Source organism: Lutjanus erythropterus, chromosome 18 (assembly GCF_056507025.1).
Source record: "Lutjanus erythropterus isolate fLutEry1 chromosome 18, fLutEry1.hap2, whole genome shotgun sequence".
NCBI lineage: Eukaryota > Metazoa > Chordata > Actinopteri > Lutjaniformes > Lutjanidae > Lutjanus > Lutjanus erythropterus.
In genome coordinates this window covers 15664160-15682621 of record NC_139334.1, presented here as the reverse complement: position 1 = coordinate 15682621, position 18462 = coordinate 15664160, and the positions used below count along the sequence as shown (strand labels likewise).

At 38.6% G+C, this 18462-nt stretch overlaps 1 protein-coding gene across 2 annotated transcripts in view; it reads left to right on the top strand.

The window, feature by feature from the left end:
* Window positions 1–16061, top strand: part of rcan3 (regulator of calcineurin 3) — a 55006-nt gene extending 38945 nt beyond the window's left edge. For both annotated transcript variants that reach the window (XM_084742966.1, XM_084742967.1), the window contains exons 2-4: window positions 6341–6514; window positions 8500–8671; window positions 12883–16061. In XM_084742966.1, the coding sequence (XP_084599092.1) occupies window positions 6341–6514; window positions 8500–8671; window positions 12883–13037 (501 nt within the window). In that variant the 3' untranslated portion in view covers window positions 13038–16061. The remainder of the gene's footprint in view (window positions 1–6340; window positions 6515–8499; window positions 8672–12882) is intronic.
* The last annotated feature ends 2401 nt before the right edge of the window (window positions 16062–18462 follow it).

Below are 18462 nucleotides of genomic sequence, written 5' to 3'. Positions count from 1 at the left end.
CCATGTAAAAATCAATCCTTTCAAAAAACAAATCTTAAGCATTTTTGTGGAAAATTTGTAGAAACTGAAAACCCAGAGCCTAACATATAGTTTCCCTCCTAAAAATGTCACTGTTTTGTCACCTTTTTTTTTTTTTTTTTTTTTTTTTTTTTTTATTAATCTCCGAGCTGTTACTATCTTCCAATGCTGTGTTTTCACAGCTTTCACACCTTGGTCAACCTCCTCCTTTCCTGTTTACTGTACTTATATATGTAATGTGCTTGACTTATGTATGTTGAAAAAAATTATGAAGATGTTTAAAAGATGTTTAAACATGGGACCTATAAAAACAACCTATAGTTACATCTAAAGTTAGCTAATGTTACTAAAACACAAATGGGTAGCTAATCTACATAAATAACTGCTAGCTAGGGTTTTGCTTTGTAGTAAATCTTTAGCTAGCTAGTTAACTCCTGCAGTTTAAAAATATTTTTCTTTTCATAAAATTTCAATTAATTGTTCAGCCCTGTTTTCAATACAGGCAAGGCTAGTACATAGCATATCTAAGTGTGGTAAACAAATTTGAACAAGGCTCCACCAGAGCGCGCAGCAAAAATGGGTGGGACTAAGGAAGGGTCAGTTAGTTTGATTAGTGAAATGTGCCCAATTTAACGGAAGAGGAAAAGATTGCAAAGATTGCAAATTTGGTGCGGTTTAGCTCAGTTGTGGGGCAGATACAAGTAGACGATGTAGGACAGGAAAGGAAGGGAATTTAACCTGTCGAGATTCACCCTGGCTGTTACGTAAAGGTGACATGGAGAAACGTGGTCAGCAGTAACAACGACAGTGCTTGCCGTTTCAATCAAGCCGAGCTGTGTGCTATTTGAGAGCTGTGACTTCACACCTCCGACTCTCGACTGTCTCTCCACCCCCAAACACATCAGATTTCTCTTGTTAGATAAACAAAGCCTGTGAGTAAAACACAGACTTTCATGTGAGAACGAATCATGAGGGGTGATGTTTAGTGCATAAACTGTGTTTCTTTCCTCCACATATAATCCAGTTTTGTCTTTCCTGTTACCTAGCTACTATGTGTGAGATAAATCATATTTTCGTGCAGCTTCTTCAATAGATGTTTTCATCTGGCTCGTTGAGAATGAAAAACGAGAACATGCTGTTCTGTTCTCCTCTCACCTGTTGTCCTACAGCTCTCACTATCTGCAAATACAGTCGTAGCAGGTGCTGGATCAAGCTGTGTGTCTGCATCTGTGTGTGTTTTGTGCAGTTAAAACCAGTCTATCTCTGCTGACAAGCGAACAGTTGTCCTTCAGTCGTGCTAAGATACTAATGCTGCTACTGTCACGTTATTTTACCATGCATGTGTGTACAGTATGTGTGCAGATACCTACAGAAATGGCAGCTAACTAATAGTAGAAATACAGCGAAGAATCCTGAACACATTGTGCACATCACACACACGCTTACACACAAAGGGAACAAAGGGAGTGGGTCACGGCAGGGAACATTGAGATGGCAGATGAGCAGGCCACTTTTCAGCCCTGTGTAACTGAACACCCCTCTCCTCTTCCTCGTTTCCCCTCCTCTTCCTCCTCTCATTCCCCCAGGATGTCCGCTCATAGAGACTACATAAATTAGTGATCAAGCACGCTCACTTGTTATGCACCAATCAGCCGTGGCGTGGGTGTATCGGCCTCGGTGTGCAGGGTTAAAAACAAACAGTACGCGCTATTATGGAACATGATCTTAGAGCTTTCCCACATCTCTGCTCATGCCAAAACATCAATTTAGGTTAAGGAAATACCTACTGTTTGTGTGTGTGTGTGTGTTTATGTGTGTGTGTATGAGAAAGACTACCTTATCGGTTATCCCACATGGAGTTTGATGACATGAGTCATAGTAGCTGGCTAAGGCTCATGGAAAATTCACGGTTTGAATAAGAACTTAAGTGCTCTCTGTAGATAGGTCAAACAAGTGCTTTGTTGTCGCTCTCAAGCTAATCACGATTCATCAGAAAAATCTGCAAACAAGCAATTACTGGTTATTGCAAAAAGCTACAAAATTTGAGTAGGATTGATTTTTTGTTGTCGTTGTTTTTTTGTTTGTTTTTGTTTGTTTAACAGAGTCTTGGCCAAAATCGTTCCCATGCAGAGACACAGGCTTTTTTCCCCAATTTTGTCTAATTTATTTACCTAAAATGTGTTTTTTAATATAAAAAGTAACTACTAACTAAAGCTATCACATAAATGTCGTGGAGTAAAATGAATAATATTGCCATATTAGATGCAGTGGAGTAGAAGTAGAAAGTAGCAGGAAATGGAAGTACCTCAAATTTGTACTTAAATACAATACTTGAGTACATGAATTTAGTTGCATTCCACCACTATCAATATTTAGCGATATATATTGCATATATTAGCAATAGAAAAAAATACTTTGTGTAATGTGACACGAGTAACTTTTAGCTATTTTTTTGGTTTGGTTTTATAGCCCGCAACGTAACTGTTTTGGTTCACTCTCACTGTTCTTATCATGCCCTTTCCAGATGTAAACGGCAGCTGTTTTCAGTTATTAAAAAAAGCTCTGATAAACCAGGTCTACTATTTAAAAATATTTACAAGTTAAGCAAAGGGTCAGGGGGAAAATGATAAGGAACATATCAAAAAAAAAAGAAAAAGAAAGAAAGCATAGATGAAAAAGCAAGAACCATAATGATAATATGAACTATGAATACTAATTATAGGGAAAATACAAAGAATGCAAATGGTTTACAGGTAATATTACAACTAATATTTCATTCACAGGATCCAGTTTTGAAGTGTCTGTACAAAATTGCCAGTGCAAAGAGAATATGTATTGTGTCCTTGTTGTTGTGGCATCAACAGGGAAAAACAAACAAACACCAGGAAACCTCATAAACAGAGAGACAAAAGAAAGACTCTTTAAAGGGCTTGTCTAGTGATGTTTTATTTCAGTTCTGTAATTTTAAAGGGCTCACAAGAGACTGATTAAAACACAGATCTGGTTTGCAGAGGTGACCCTTCAACCTCTTTAATACAACAGTTTCTTCTGTGTTTATAATTAAGGAAAGAAAACTATTTGCAGTTGACTTTGTTGTCTGTGGGGGTGAGAGAATCAATTTTAAATGAGCACACTTAACACTTGGCTGTCCCTTTTATCGTGGTGAGTCACACTCTTGCCTCTCCTCTGGCTTTTCGGGATTGCAGCATTTTAATTGTTCAAGTTTGTCCGCAGTTCTCTGCAAAATGCATAAAAGGAGTCAAGATATTCAGACATTCCTGACTCGACCTCTTTTCCCCCTGCTTCATTAGAATGCACCTTGTATGGTGAACTAGAAACCTGACTAAAAATGGTATCACGGAGCCTGGAGGTGAAGTCAGCTCTGAAGTTTAGCCAGCTACCCCGCGGCACTTAGCACGGGAAGACCAGATGCACTTACATGGGGAGAAGAACTGGAAATGAAACAGGATGGGAGGGAGGATTATGAGTAAAAGCGTTAATCTGCTTATTCTTTATATGCAAATTGTTTTACCACAGTGTACACCACACTGCAACATAACTGTGGTTCACAGCTTGCTCAGTCATTAACAACTCTGCATGTGTCAGACGGGATGATGATGTGATTTCTCCGCAGAGAGGCAGACTACACCCTGTGTTTTATAGCAGATTCTCATACCAACAACTGCTGAACGTACCTGCTACTTAGCTGTAGGGAAACAGATATTCATTAAGGACTGCAAAACAGCAATGTTGTAATTAGTTATCACTAAATAATGCTATAGGCTTTGAGAATATATTTAATAGTTTGGTGATCACAAAGGACTGAGGGAGGAGAATAGTGTTAGAGCTGTTTTTATTTCTTCGACAGTAGTAAAATAAATGTATTTTTAACTGCTACAAAGTGATGCATGCCATTTGGTTGTTGCACAGAATGATAATAAACAGCTGCATTTTTACATTGTGTTTTCATTTTAAAGAATATTTTACATTAAGTACTTATTTTACTTTACTTTCAGGAATAACATATTGCAATTTAGCAACTAAAAGACAGCAAGTCAGAGATGATTTAAATGAATATTAATGGAAATCTTAGAGTTTTTACCAATGTTTTATAGACCACACATTGATTAAACAAGAAAAGATTACTTAATCATAAAAATAATCATTGTTAGTTGCAGCCCTATAGCAATGTACAGTTCCCCTCTGCAATCAGTCCATATTTGGGGTCTACTGATTTGTTTGTTTTTTCAGGGCTGATACCGAATAAAAAAAAACAGATAACCAATATTTTGAACCGCAGTAAAAAAGACAATGTCAAACTAACAATAGAATAACAATAGAAAAACTCCAAGACAGATCTTTGTTAAAATGATGTTGTTGATGTTTTGATTGTCCAGGGGTCCAAAAATCTTCTTGCCAGATGTTCAGATATTGAACTGCATGTAAACATCTATGAGTGGTCGTAGTCAGACTTTAAGATATTGAACATGATCTGCACATCTGGCAGGTGATTCATGTTTGCTGGCAAGTATTTGTTTAATCGAAACAGAACTTTTCAACATTCAACCAATCAAATTGTGTTGTGAGGCCAAAAAGTGGTGATGACAAACACACAGAGGCGACTGCATCAGAGTCAGAGTAGCACATTTTTGAATTTATTTATCTTGTTGGATGAAAAGAGCACTGATCGTAATAGGTCATAGTCTGTTCCTAGTTCAGCACATGCAAGCCTTTGCAGTCTCTTTGCTTGTAGCTCAACAGCATTAAACCCTTATAAATGTTAACGTTATCAAACAGAGGGAGATTTCTTGGGAACACAAAATGTCAAACAAGATAACACCAAATGTACATGTGCCAGAGTGTTTTATGGATTTGTCAAAAGGAGACAGGACACACGGATAGAGTGTGCTGAGTGTACAGATGCCTGGTGTCTGCCATCAACAAGCTGTCACTAATGTGCAGAGGCAGATCTCACAGCTGACATGCTGCCTTTGTGCCTCCAGGTAACGCACACCTTTTCCATCCTGGTGAGAGCTGCTGTGTCAGCCCAACAAGGGAAAAGTTGTGGGATTGTTTCAGTTTTATGTTTCCCACTGCCTGACAAACAAAATATTTTGTGACAAATGTTGTGACACAGTGACAGAACTATGGACAGATTTGATAGGGATGATTGATATTTATGCCACAGACCAAACGTGTGGCTCTCAGGACTGAGCGCGCGAATGAATTGTAAGGAATGGGAAAAAAGCAGCAGTTTGATCATTTGTGTTTATGTCTTTGCACAAACCTTTCGTGCAAACTGGTGAAATTGTGGTGTGATAAGTACTGTGCTTGTGTCATTTCTGCAGGATAAGTTGAGAAGAACAAACAGGACTTGCCAAACTTAAATCTGTCTTTATCGGGCCTGTTCTGTTTATGTCAATCCTCTGTCATCACCACACATTCAGTCCATCACCCATTTTGATTGTTGGAAAGAAGACTTAGTTTCAGAGTCATGTTTCCACCTATGCTGGGAGATGGTCGGCTAGGAGATAAAGAATAGAGCCACCGATTACTCAGAAACCAGCCCTCCCAGCGGCCTTTTTCCTTTTCCTTTCGCCCTCCCACTGAGCCGTTTGATTGAGTTCGCAGCTGAGGAGGCCAATTTGATGCTCATAGAGAGGACTGGGTGAAAAAAAGAGGTGTAGGAATATATCATATGGATATAGTTAAAGACAAAGTGTGAAACAGCGAAAGTGAGAAAAGTGGACTGTGAGACAGACAGCATCAGAGAAGATTGCAGGGAAATGACAGGAAGTTGGAAATCTAATTTCCCCATTAAGTTGGTAGCAAATGAAATGGGGGCAGAGCAGCTAGAGTCACGTCTGATGCTCAGACAGCGGTGTCAGTGAATAACTTATACCACAAATTTCTAAGTCACCCTGAAATGTTGTTTCTTTTCACCAAATATCTGAAAATAATGTAGACGTTACATCATTTTCTATAGAAACAGAAGGTTTATTTACAAAATAAAGCATGTTAAATAGAACATGGTATTGACTGAGCTGCTCCAGAGGACACTTTACCAGAAAATAACCACTCCTCTGTGTTGACATCACTGAAATTATTAGTCACTTAATCTATTATGCATTAAGAGAAAATTAATTATTAATTGTTCACGTAAAAAAAAGTCTCACGTAAAAAAAAGTCTCCTTCCCTATACCTTCATAATATCAGCATACGTGGCAAGACACAAAATGACAACCTTCTCAATCGTTAAACACAAACATATTCAAATCCATCTCTTATTACATTTGTTCTTTTTCTCGTTTATCGTCCACAGGAGAGGTTCGAGGCGTTGTTTAGGATCTACGATGAACAGGCGACTTTCCAGATGTTCAAAAGCTTCCGGAGAATCCGGATCAACTTCAGCACCCCAGAGGCTGCTGCCCGAGCTCGCATCGAGCTGCACGAGTCCGAGTTCAACGGCAAGAAGCTCAAACTCTACTTTGCCCAAGTGAGTTCCAGTTAAAGGGTCTGGGAAAGGGCAGGCAGGGGGCCTGGGACATGGAGCATCTGAGGAGGAGCAGTGCTTATTTGCATGGAAAGTTATGCTATAGTTCATAATTCACTGCAACATGCACGCACACACAGCAGGGACAAAAAAAAACTCAAGTCCTTTCACTTCCTCTGTTTTTTATTCTCTTTTCTTTTTCACTCCCTTCTCTGAGCCACACCTGACTGCCCTCTCAACCCACCAACCCTCCTGTCAAACCTCATCAGCCACATGATTGAACACCAGAACACATAAATTCTTGATTTCTCTTCCATCGGATCTGTGTGTATTTGTGTGTCAGTCTGGTGCCTCTGGGGTAGAAAGGAAAATAAAAATGAGGTGAAGTGAGTTTCTAGTACCAACACAAAATAAGAAAACTATATATCCTAGGTATAGCTATGTATTGTATGTTGTAGGTGGAAAGATGTGTAGTTGTTTTGTTAAAAAGTGCAGTAAAGTTTGCTGACAAACAAAATATTAGACATCTAACTGGGTACTAATAAAGATCATTTTAACTGCATTTAAATCACTATATTTCAGTGTGTATCAACTCCAAACAACCGACTGAAATGTAGACATCAAAGCGTGTTAAGTAGGACTTAGTGGCATCTGGCAGTGAGTTTGCAGACAAATCACAACTCTTGAAAACATGAAAACATACTTATGAATGTTATATTACATTCTACCATGTTCTGCCAATAAATCCCTGTAAATCTTACACACTGCACCTTAAAAACAAAACTAATTTGAAAACAAAATTTGGCCTGGATACATTTGGCCTACAAATCATCAAATTCCTGCTTCCTGGGAAACCAAGAGTCAGTTTATAATTGATGCCTGTTTTATCACGAATACATCACCAGCCCCAAACTCTGCTGCACCTCTCAGTACTTTGATGTAAGAGGATTAAGGATTTTACCGCTAAGACAGATGCCACATGTAGGTATTGTAATTATGGCAATTGGCAGCTATCAAAAATCCAAAATCTCTTCATGGGAAGGGCCCCACAATTTGAGACTAAAGACTGAAACTGTGAAAATAACATGCTTGGGCTTATCATCAAAATTACATTTAGGTGAAAAGTACAGGAACCCAATTGTCCCTGTCTAGGTCCCCGATTGAAAAATAGGAAAAAGGCAAAGGTACAAGACTGTGTACAAACTTATTTTAGAGCTGGATGAACTATCATCCTATAAACCATTGCAAATAATACATCTTCTAAAATTCAACTTATGTTGAAAAGAAAACCAAGTTGTTGCAAGACCTGTAAAATCAACATATGGTCACATCTTAAGTTTGTTAATGTTAGCAAAAATGTCTGATAAAACATCAAAACAAAACATCTGATCTTAGCTAATGTTAGCAGAACACTAGCGAACTAGCTAGCTTATTGACATCAGTCCTTGGTTAGCTAGTTAGCTAATGTTTTGTTGACATTAGCTAACTTTAAGACGTGAGGTTTTTTTTACAGTTCGGCCTGCAACATCTTTTAATCATTGGAAAAATGTGGGTTTTCTTTTCAAGATAGAAGAATCTAGCACATAATAAGTCCAGGAAAGGAGAAAGTTGAACGAGGTTCATTCTGCCAGACACCAAACTGTTACTGGAGCGCAGAGTAAAGTAAGGTGGGACTTTGAAAGGGTCAGTTTGGCACAGCTACAATTTTCTGCTATTGTTCAAAGTTTTAAAAAAAATGTAACATCAGTTCGTCTATATAAAGATCTAGACTTTTATCATTTTCCACATTCAGTATGGCAGTAAGTGAGGTTGCAACTATGTCCATTGTCCAGGGTATTGAACCAATGAGCCATGAGACAGGCGTACAGATCACAATAACATACATTAAGTTTTTTTTCTAAAGGAATTCATCTTGATCCACCTCTTATCACTTTGATTTCTACTTTAAGTGCCACAGCCTTAATCAATTCTTATCTCTTCTCCGATAGATCCAGAATGGTGACGAGGACATTGACAAGTCGTACCTGGCGCCTCCCCAGCCTGTCAAACAGTTCCTGATCTCCCCACCTGCCTCGCCACCCGTGGGCTGGAGCCAGAGCGAAGACGCTACGCCCGTCATCAACTACGACCTGCTGTGTGCAGTAGCCAAGCTGGGACCTGGTCAGTCCTCAGTGACAAAGTTCAACAAGCGTGTGCAGTAATACACATATACATGGACATACACATAAACACACACAGATACCACACAGAGGAAACTGTGTGTAATGAAGGGAGAAAAAAAAAATCTCATTTGAGGCAGTCATCTCTGAACAGTCACTCAGATAGAAACAGGAAATCATTTCACGCTCCTCAGCAGAGTGTTATAGAAGGTTATGAGTCTAGGAAGCAATTTCACAAAGTAATTGAGGTGGACATTGTTGAATCATCACTGTTATATTCTTGACTTTTGCTGAAGGCTTCTCAGTAATGTCTGGGAAGGAGTATTATGTCTAATTTACCTGATCACAGATGCATTTTTATGTAAGACTGCTATTACATGCCTATATAATGTCATTATGAATTGAGTGGCATTTTAAAACCAATCTTTCCGTGTGAAATGGCTGTCAGCATAGGATTTCCTGCTCTGGTGTTGCTGTGCACACAGTCTTGGTCAGGCAGCAACATAAAACAAAAATAATGAATCAGCTTGAAAACCATAAATTAAATCCATAGTGCTGGCTGCCATCCGTCAGTGTCAAGGGTGTTTTACCCCCATTTGTTCTGGTCTGACATCTCTCAGGAAATACACATCAATGCCAACCTTAGTGTGTGTATAGATTTACAAATAGTAATTTGTAATTTCGTCTCCCCTTTCTTCTGCCGTACAGAAATGAAGCCAAACTATCCTGGATATGAGCACTGCCATTTTGCGCTGGTGCTGTCAGAGTCAGAGTCTGCACTGAAGTAATCAGGGTTGGAGCCCCAGTCAGCTCAGTCACAATCAGGGCTCATCTATCAATTATTAAATGAAATCTCCATTTATATGATTATAACTAAATAAAATCACACTTATCAGAAAAATGAACAATTCCGCAAACATCAGCGTGACAAGAACTGCCTAAAATGACAGAAACCCTCTTTTTCAAAAGTATATTTGACGTGTTTAGACTTTTAGTTTTTTAGTTTGGGTAAGCTTACACTACAGTGTTTGGCATCTGTTGCATGTGCCAAACAGCCTGTCCTGATTTTAAAAGTCTTGTTTGCAATTAGAATGAAATAGGACTTTATAATTTACATTTTTCCTTATCTCACACAAAACAAACTAGCTCTACTCTGCAGTACATCAAGGCAAGCAAACAGTTGTTAGCATATCTAGCTAACTAGCTTACCGCCTACGATATAGCAAATAAACATTATTTCAATGGCCAAGGAGCACATCGTTAACCAACAACATTAGTGTCAAGTTATCAGTACTAAAGATGGACAATATGACAGCTCCCCAAAAGTAAAGCCACAATATCTCTATTGCCCCCTGGTGGCTGGCTGAAGTATAGGTTATAAGTATAGGTGTAGTTCTACTGGAGTGCGCTGAAACAATCCTCCACCACTTTTTTTGAGTGGAAGTAGAGTATTCGCAATGCACATAATTAATTTTTTGTAAGCACTTGAATAATGAATCATCACTAAAGTGTATGGCACCGATCAGATATAGTGCATTTTATGCATTGAGAGGTGCCTTTTTCCAGTTGTTTTCTCAGTGCCACGTAATATTTTCAACATGAGGTCAGTCCACATTTGATCGAGTGGTCAGTTATAGTTGACTAATGTAGCTTAAACTTGCCAACGCAGAGACAGTGGTTACATGACCTGACATGAGTCATAATTTAAGTGTGGGCATGTGCGCATGTGTGTGTCATAGCACACATAACAAATTGCACTACGCCTCTGGTCAGAAGCCTCTCAATGTTAAACTAAAAAAATCTAAATTTGTGTCAAATATTTTTTTCCAAAGGTAGTTTCTGTCATTTTAGATAGTTCTTATCAAAAAAATCAAAACAAAAAAAATCATGTTTCACATTGTTGCTCATGATGGAATCAGATGGATGTATGGGCATTAACTCAGAAGCACAATTCCAACTGATCACTACTGCTCTGACTCTGGCTCCAAATACCATCACCAGCTCGTATCCGGGATATCTTGGCTTCAGTTTTGTTCAGTGGGAGAACGTGGAAATGCATCATTTATCTTTTATTTATGCCAGTGGTCGCCCCCTGTTGGCTGGCTGCAGTGTAGGTTATAAACCTTGCACCCTCCAAGTTAGCAGATGGGACATGGGCCAGACTAAAATCTCAAATTACATGTCAAATTAATTTTTCCCAGAGATTTCTTCCATCATTTTAGGTAGGTCTGCAATGCTGTATCTTGAAGTGTTCACTTATCCCTTCTCAAGTGAGAGGAGTCATCCATCTTTATATACAACCTATTGACAAAACTGACACTTGTAGTCTAGAATTGAGAAACCAGCCTTTGTTTGTCTGACTGAAATCAAAGACCCATTGTTTCAGAAATGACTTAGATTTACATGCTAAATCTGCCGCCATTAGCATTGTAAATGATGTATTGTCTGAGGGGCAAACACTCAAGAAGGTAATCTGAAATTATCTGAAATTGAAATTAAGAATCATGAAATAACACTATGCAATTAACTAGTGTACGGATTATAATGTGGATCAGTTTCACTGCATCACAAATAGATCTTTTTGCGGTTCTCATCTTATTACAATTTTAGCAACTGTATGAAATGTGTAGGCAGCTCAGCTCAGCGCAGTTACATTTGGAAGGTTTTAAGATCTTTTCCAGCAGCCTCGCTCCCTGTCAGCTTCTCTGCTCAGAGATAATGTCGCCACTGTCTGCCTTGTCGACAAGATTTCAGATTGCAGCAACCTTTAGAAAATGTCACCCTAACACAGAAGAAAAGGTGTGTCATGTCCGCAGTGTCTGTCCATGTGTGTGTGTGTGGGTCTGCTCGTGCTGATGCATTGGAAAACACTCCTTCTTAGCATTCACTTGAACACTATCTTCTTTTATTGTCAACAAAAACATGATTAAACTTTCCACACACACGCTGTCCAGCCCAGAGGATCACTTTTGACACAATCTGCCGTTACCATAGCAACATGAGGCATCAGGAAATGGCTTTGTTCCTCGCCTCACATCCTGGCATGTGAAATCAGATTAGTGCAGGGCTGCAGCACAGCACGCTGACTCCCTCTGTCAACTCTCTGCGGTAACAGCAGGACTCTATTCACTGTCCATCCCTCTGTTTGGCACCACAGTGAAAAGCTACTAGACCAATTTCCTCCTGTCTGCCGGCTGTCTGATCTCATCTCCATGGCAACTGTGATACAATCTCGCAAGTGTATGTTTTCAATCTAAGGCCGCCGAGGAGTGTGGCATCTGGACAAATGGGCAGGACTATTGCAAAGAAAAGTGTTTTTGTTTTCTCCTGAAGCCTCGTCCTTCCACCTGAGTGATGACCTGATTTTCAGTGCCACGGAGAGACAAACAGAGGACTATTTTGTGCTTTAAAAATACCCTCAGTGTACAATAAATAGCAACAATAAATAATTAATAAACTCCTTAGCCAGATTATTACAGCCAGAGCTGCACAAGCTTGTCTCACTCTGCTCCTTTACAAGTAAAAGTCCTACATTCAGTTTTTAAGATAGAACTTTATTAATTCTCAAGAAGATCCTCCACAGAAAACACACGAGAATAAAAACAGTAGAGCAATAAACATCTATTGCAGAAAAGCAGGAAATTCAAAAACAGAATCTAATAGCATAACAATAATGTAAGTTAAATTTAATAAAATAAGTAAATATAGATGTATAGAGTAATAGTATTGGCAATGATACTGAAAGTAATAAAAAGTAATAAATAGCAATGTTTTGTGCACAGCCCAAATATATTCAGTTTACTGTCATAAAGGAGCAAAGAAACCAGAAAACATTCATTTAAGAAGTTAGAATCAGAGAATTTTTACTTTACTTACTTTTACTTGACAAAAAAAAACTTTGCTTAAACTGTCAATTGATTATCACAATAGTTGGCAATTAATTTATTTAGCAGTTCACAATCAATTAATCATTGCTGCTCTACTTGTTAGTGGCATGAATTCATTGTTGGTTTTGATCTTTCGTTGACAGCAATATAAATAAAACAAGTAAAGAACTGGAATAAATGTAGCACGTTGCTTTTCACTACCTTTTTCTACCTCTTTAGTCTTTTATCTCAGATAGAGATATTTCACGTAGAATTATTTTTTTTAACCCCTGCTCTTCTTTTGCACCCTTCCCTCTTCCCATCCCTTCTCCCTCTTCTCTTCCAGGTGAAAAGTACGAGCTCCATGCGGGGACAGAGTCAACCCCCAGCGTGGTCGTCCACGTGTGCGAGAGCGAGACGGAGGAGGACGAGGCGGCACGGCCAAAGCAGCAGATTGTCCAGACCAGACGTCCCGACGGAGCCCCCAAAGTCTTCAACTAGAGAGGCCCCCCTCCCCCTCCCTGACACCGGCGCGGTCCCCGACCGACTGCACCCTTGAAAAAACCCGCAACACACCTGCCCTCTCTCTCTCGTCTCTGCACTCACAGAGAGCGTCGATGCCCCTCATTTCAGTTCAACTACAAGCAAAAACAAACCAACAAACATTGCTCAAAGACGGTGTTTGTGGGGAGCGTGGCGATGGAATGAGGCGGCTTGAAGGGGATGGATGAGAATCACACACACACTCATCACATTCTGCGGACAGCGTGGGGAGCGGCGGGCACGCTTTTTGCCTCCACCCCACTGACACCCCTCGTTTTCAGCAAGAGGGGTGGAAATACCTGTCCCAACGCAGGCACCTGTCACTTACCACACACACACACACACACACACACTCAGCTCTCATTGCTAGTCCTGCTCGATAGCTTGCTAGTTCGTTAGCTTGTTAGCTTGTACCTCTCCCTTCGTCTCACAGTCACATGTACAATAATTCAGTTGAGGTATGTGCAATACCTCCAAACAGACATTTTTCTTTCTTTCTTTCTTTCTTTTTTTTACAATAAATTGTGTTTTCAGGTTATGAATATAAACAGTATGTCTATTTTTTCTTCTTTTTCATCCATTTTCATATCAGCTGGTTTGTCGCTTCAGCTTGCATCAAGATTGAGTGTGTGATGTTCCCGCTCTTGTCTGCATGTATATACTGTATTACAAAAAATACGTACAGAAACACAAATACTAACAAGCTATATCAAGAAAAAGGAACCTATTTAACATCACACACACAGCACGAAGCGCCATATGTGACTAACAAAAGTTGTGGTGGTTGTTTGACTCCTTTTTTTTTTGCTTGTTTTGTCTCTTTTTTTATTTGGAGAGGTGTTGTTTTTTGCTAAAACTACTAGATGTGTATTCTTACTATGTATTTGATACCCCCAACACTTTTTGCATGCTTAGTTACTTCTGTAGATGAGGAGCTGAGGTGTTTTTTTTTATTGTTGTTCGTGATGACAGGGAAATTGTGTGATGCTTCAAAAGTGCATATCCCCGTGCAGAGTTTAAAGTGACGTCTTAGAGGGGAAAAAATGGGTTTTTTGTAAGATTGACAGTCTTTTGTTGGAATTTGATGGATCAGAGACAGTTCATCCCCCTCATTTTCTTCAAGGGGTTTGGGATGTTGATTTTCTTTTTCTGATTCTTGTAATTTCACATCTTTACAATCTTGGTTATGTTGTTTGATCCACTTTCTATGTGTCAGGTTTTCTTCTGAAACCTACTACTGCTTGTTTTGCACTGAGTATCTCTCGATATCTCCAAGCAAGTTGCGGGGCTCTCGACCGTCTCCTGCTGCGCACCTGAATACTGCGCTGCTTTGCTTTCTCGCTGTAAATAGCTGAGCGGTAGATTTGTGGAAATAGTCCTTTTAGATTTTGTAGTTTTACCTGAAAGCATTTTGCTTGAGAAAAGGGAAAATTAGGTAGCCTCATGAGATATCAACCAAAGCATTCACTCACCTCATACTGTCACGATAACATAGAGATTTTTCTTGCTCAGAGACACTGATATATATTATTTAAAGCATATTTTCCAAACAGAACTGCAGTACTTTTTTATTTTTTATTTCATATTAGCACACATACTTTTTTGCAGTCTATAGTTCAGTGGGAACACAAACAAATCCACACACCACTGAGCTTTTTTCTTTTGGTTAATTCCCCCGCTCATATCAGTGTTTCACCTCCTTATTTACTGAAATATTTCACTGCTTTAGAAGCAAAATGAACAAAATGTTCCTAACAGGGCTTTTGGGTGTCAGCGGTGAGTCTAAACCTTCTTTGTCATTAGGCAGCATGAAATCTAAAAAGACTTTTTTTGCTATGTAACAATATTAGTAAGCAAAAGACAAGTCCGTCTGCATGTGAGCACTTTATCGTCAATGTTTTTGTTTGTTTCCTTCACGTAAAATAGTCTTTATTGAGACAAAGTAGGAAGCACATTGCATTTCTTCTCTGTTTCTTTCTTGTGTTTTTTCTCTTTTATCTCAAAGCTGAACACCTGGTTAGCCTTTTCACCAGCATATTGCAGTGAGTGAGACACTCCACTTCCTTTTTGCTAGTGTGAACTTCTGGATGAATTTCAGGCCTTTCGGGATTTATGGGAGTGTGTACTAATGTAAGTACAGTTTATAGGGTTTAAATGAGAAAGGATGACACTGCAAAACAAAAATCAATGTCTTTGTTTTCGTGTTTGTCCACAAGAAACATTCATCTTATCTTCTGAGAAAGTTGTTTGAAATGCACTGTGATGGCAGAGTGCAGTTTTATTGGCACTACAGTAAAGCTGTCACGGTTATCTGAGCAGACAGCAGATTGGTGGAACTACTGATGTGGATTTATGATAAAGAGGAAGCAGCAGGAGGAAGACACTCGTGACGATTTTTTTACTCTCTGTGGTCATGGTGTTTAAAACTGGGTGCATTTTGGTCACAGTTGAAATGAAAATGTATATTTATGTACATATGCCAAGTGTTTTCTTTTTTTTTTTTCTTTTTTTTTTGTTGTTGCTGAGACCAGTCCCAGTGTGCAGTTTGTTACGGCTTCTCTTGGCAATGTTGTAATGGAAAAACAAAAAAAAAAAAATATACAAAAATGTGTAACAATAAGTCCTGAAGATGCTCGATCAAAAACCAACTGTCATTGTGTTGTGTTCAACATGGACTCTGTTTGAATGTTTCTTTTATTTCTGGGGAACGTCTACTAAAAAGGTCAATAATACCGTTTGTCACTGTTGTACTGTTTCTGTTGAAATATGAATATTGTGTCTTGTATTGTAGGAATCCAGAAAACAAAGTAGCAAAACAAGCAATAATTTACAGTTCTATAATACCGGTATGTGTATTTTCATGTTCTGTACTTATTTCTCAGAGATGGTCTCTGTCTCTTACAGTATCCGCTTCTATTTGTGTAGTATAATAGCCATTTGTTTCACATAGAGAAATACATAAAGACTTATTCTTAAAAGCCATGTTTAGTGTTGTTTATTTTAGGTGATTCTTATATGGGATTTAAATAGAGGTACAGAAAAAGAATCTCTTGCTATATTTCCAAAGTAGGGTAGAGCTGCGTTCCCACATTATGTTCAGAAAGCAATGTATGTTTATCAGAGGCTAACGCACTTTTAGCACTACCCCTAGTTTGCCCATTTATTGTTATAAAGTTTTAGTCAGCATCAATATTTTTGAAATGTAAAAACAAAACTACACTTACAGCTGTTTTGAAGACATTTCCATTATCTTTTTGTTCATCTTTCTCATTAAATATTCTTTCTGTTACTAAACTAAGATGGTGAATATGCTAAACATTAGATTAGCATTAACATTAACATCCATGAGAAGTTAGCACAAGCGGTAAATATGAAATTTAGATTTCTGACACAAAACTTTGGTGTAGGCCACTACTGAGGCGCTGGTGACTTTGAACATTTATCTGTTAGTGGCTGGTAGATCATAACATTTAAAAAAGTTACATTTTTATCCTGCTAACATCAGTATGTTGGTGTTTTCTCCATGTTCCTGGAAATGTTCCTGGAAGACTGGAATAAGAAGAAGAGTGAAGGAGACAGAGGAGGAAAGGTAAAGATATGATTCATTACAGAGCTTGTCAATTTATTACTCAAAACAAGGTTTTTGACATAAAGTAAAAAACATGCAATGGGAATCTGTTAACTAAAGTATTTTATCTAATAGTGTACTATTTACTATTAAAGACTGGAGTGGCCCTTTACCGCAAACTATGACGCAGTTTACAAAGTAACTTTGTACTTAATTTTATAAGTTTGCCTGGACCATACATACATACTGCAGCACAACAGTTACTTTGGTCAAAATGCATGAAACTGGAGGCACCTCACAGTAAACAGCCTGCAGAGCTGTTAGCATGGCTACAGACTCTTAGCATTTTTGATCATCATCTTCTGGAAAAATAGCTGCTTTAGCTCTATGACTCAACTGTAATGGTAAGATGTTACAAACAACATGGCGCTAGTATTAGAAAAATACTGCGGATGTAAAGATTAAATGATATAAATTCCCTTATACTATACACAGGCACATGCAATATTGTTCCATTTACTTACTTACTTTCATACATTTATCATCTTGAATTCTCCACTTCTTTTGATTTCTTTTCAAAAGAATTCACAATTTATGTTTCACTTGCCAGTGGTTTGATATTGACTTGTGTTACAGATAGACCATATGGCTATAAAGCCTATAAAATACACAGAAAGGCCTTTATAACTCCAGTATATGTATTTAAATCCTGCTTTATATAATGCTAGAATGGGATGTGGTATTGCCACTTGCACTTTGCACCTCTTATTTCCCTCAAGGACCTACCCACAGTAAATATTCTGTCTGATCAGCTCTGTGTTTCAGTGGTAGAGACGCTAACAGCAAGGCTGAGTTAATGATTCTTTCAGTGAGCGACACCGAACATGAAATCTATAACAGGAAAGGTGAAGCAACTGTGTGGTAATACAGCCATGACCCACAGTTCAGCAGCCTATTGAATTTCACAGCTGCAGTTTCCTCATGTCAGTAATGGAGAAATGACAGATGACTGTTCTTGAATACGGTAACAATAGATTTCTCTCATCCATTTCCCTCTGACAGGTATTGTTATGTGAGGGGAGAAAAACAACGAAGCTAAAACAATATCTGACCTGACAAAAACACGTTTTGCAATGAAATGATGTATATCTACGTTTAAAAAATAAATAAATAAATAGTGCTTCTTTACCTATATGAAACACTATATATTTAATATGAAGAAGGTTACTTGTGTCACTGCTGGCATGTCTGACCTAGAGATAAAAACACTAGACGTCTGTCAGTGTTTTAAATTTACAGAGGACAGCTGCGAGATGATGCATACTCTGTCCTCTCCATGACACAAAAAGCCCTCTTTTCATGCTGGCTGGAGCGGGGAATTCCTCTTCACAATGACCCTCACTGTTGAACGTGAAGATGCGTGTGCACCTAAGAGAAACAGATCAGGTTCAGGTGGCCCTCGTGGGTGTTAATGGGGCCAGTACCTCCAGATTCCTCTCAAGGTACTCTCCAGAATTACAGAGCTCGGACTTTTCTGTTGCTCAAACAGGAATCTTAACTGACGCATTAGTCACAAGCTGACGACAATGAGTTCACACAGTGGATTCAACAGATAGTGTATAATGGGTTTATTCTGACTGAATTCAAACACTTACCTCTGCTTTTATATCCAAGTCTACTAATGCAATAAAGTGATAAGTACAGTGAGTGTAAACACTTTTATCTCCTTCAGGAAGAGTGAGTAAAGATTGACTGCCCCTGTAAGTGTTGTCAGGGTAAGTACAGATACAATTCACTTTTCTTATCTGTTTCAAT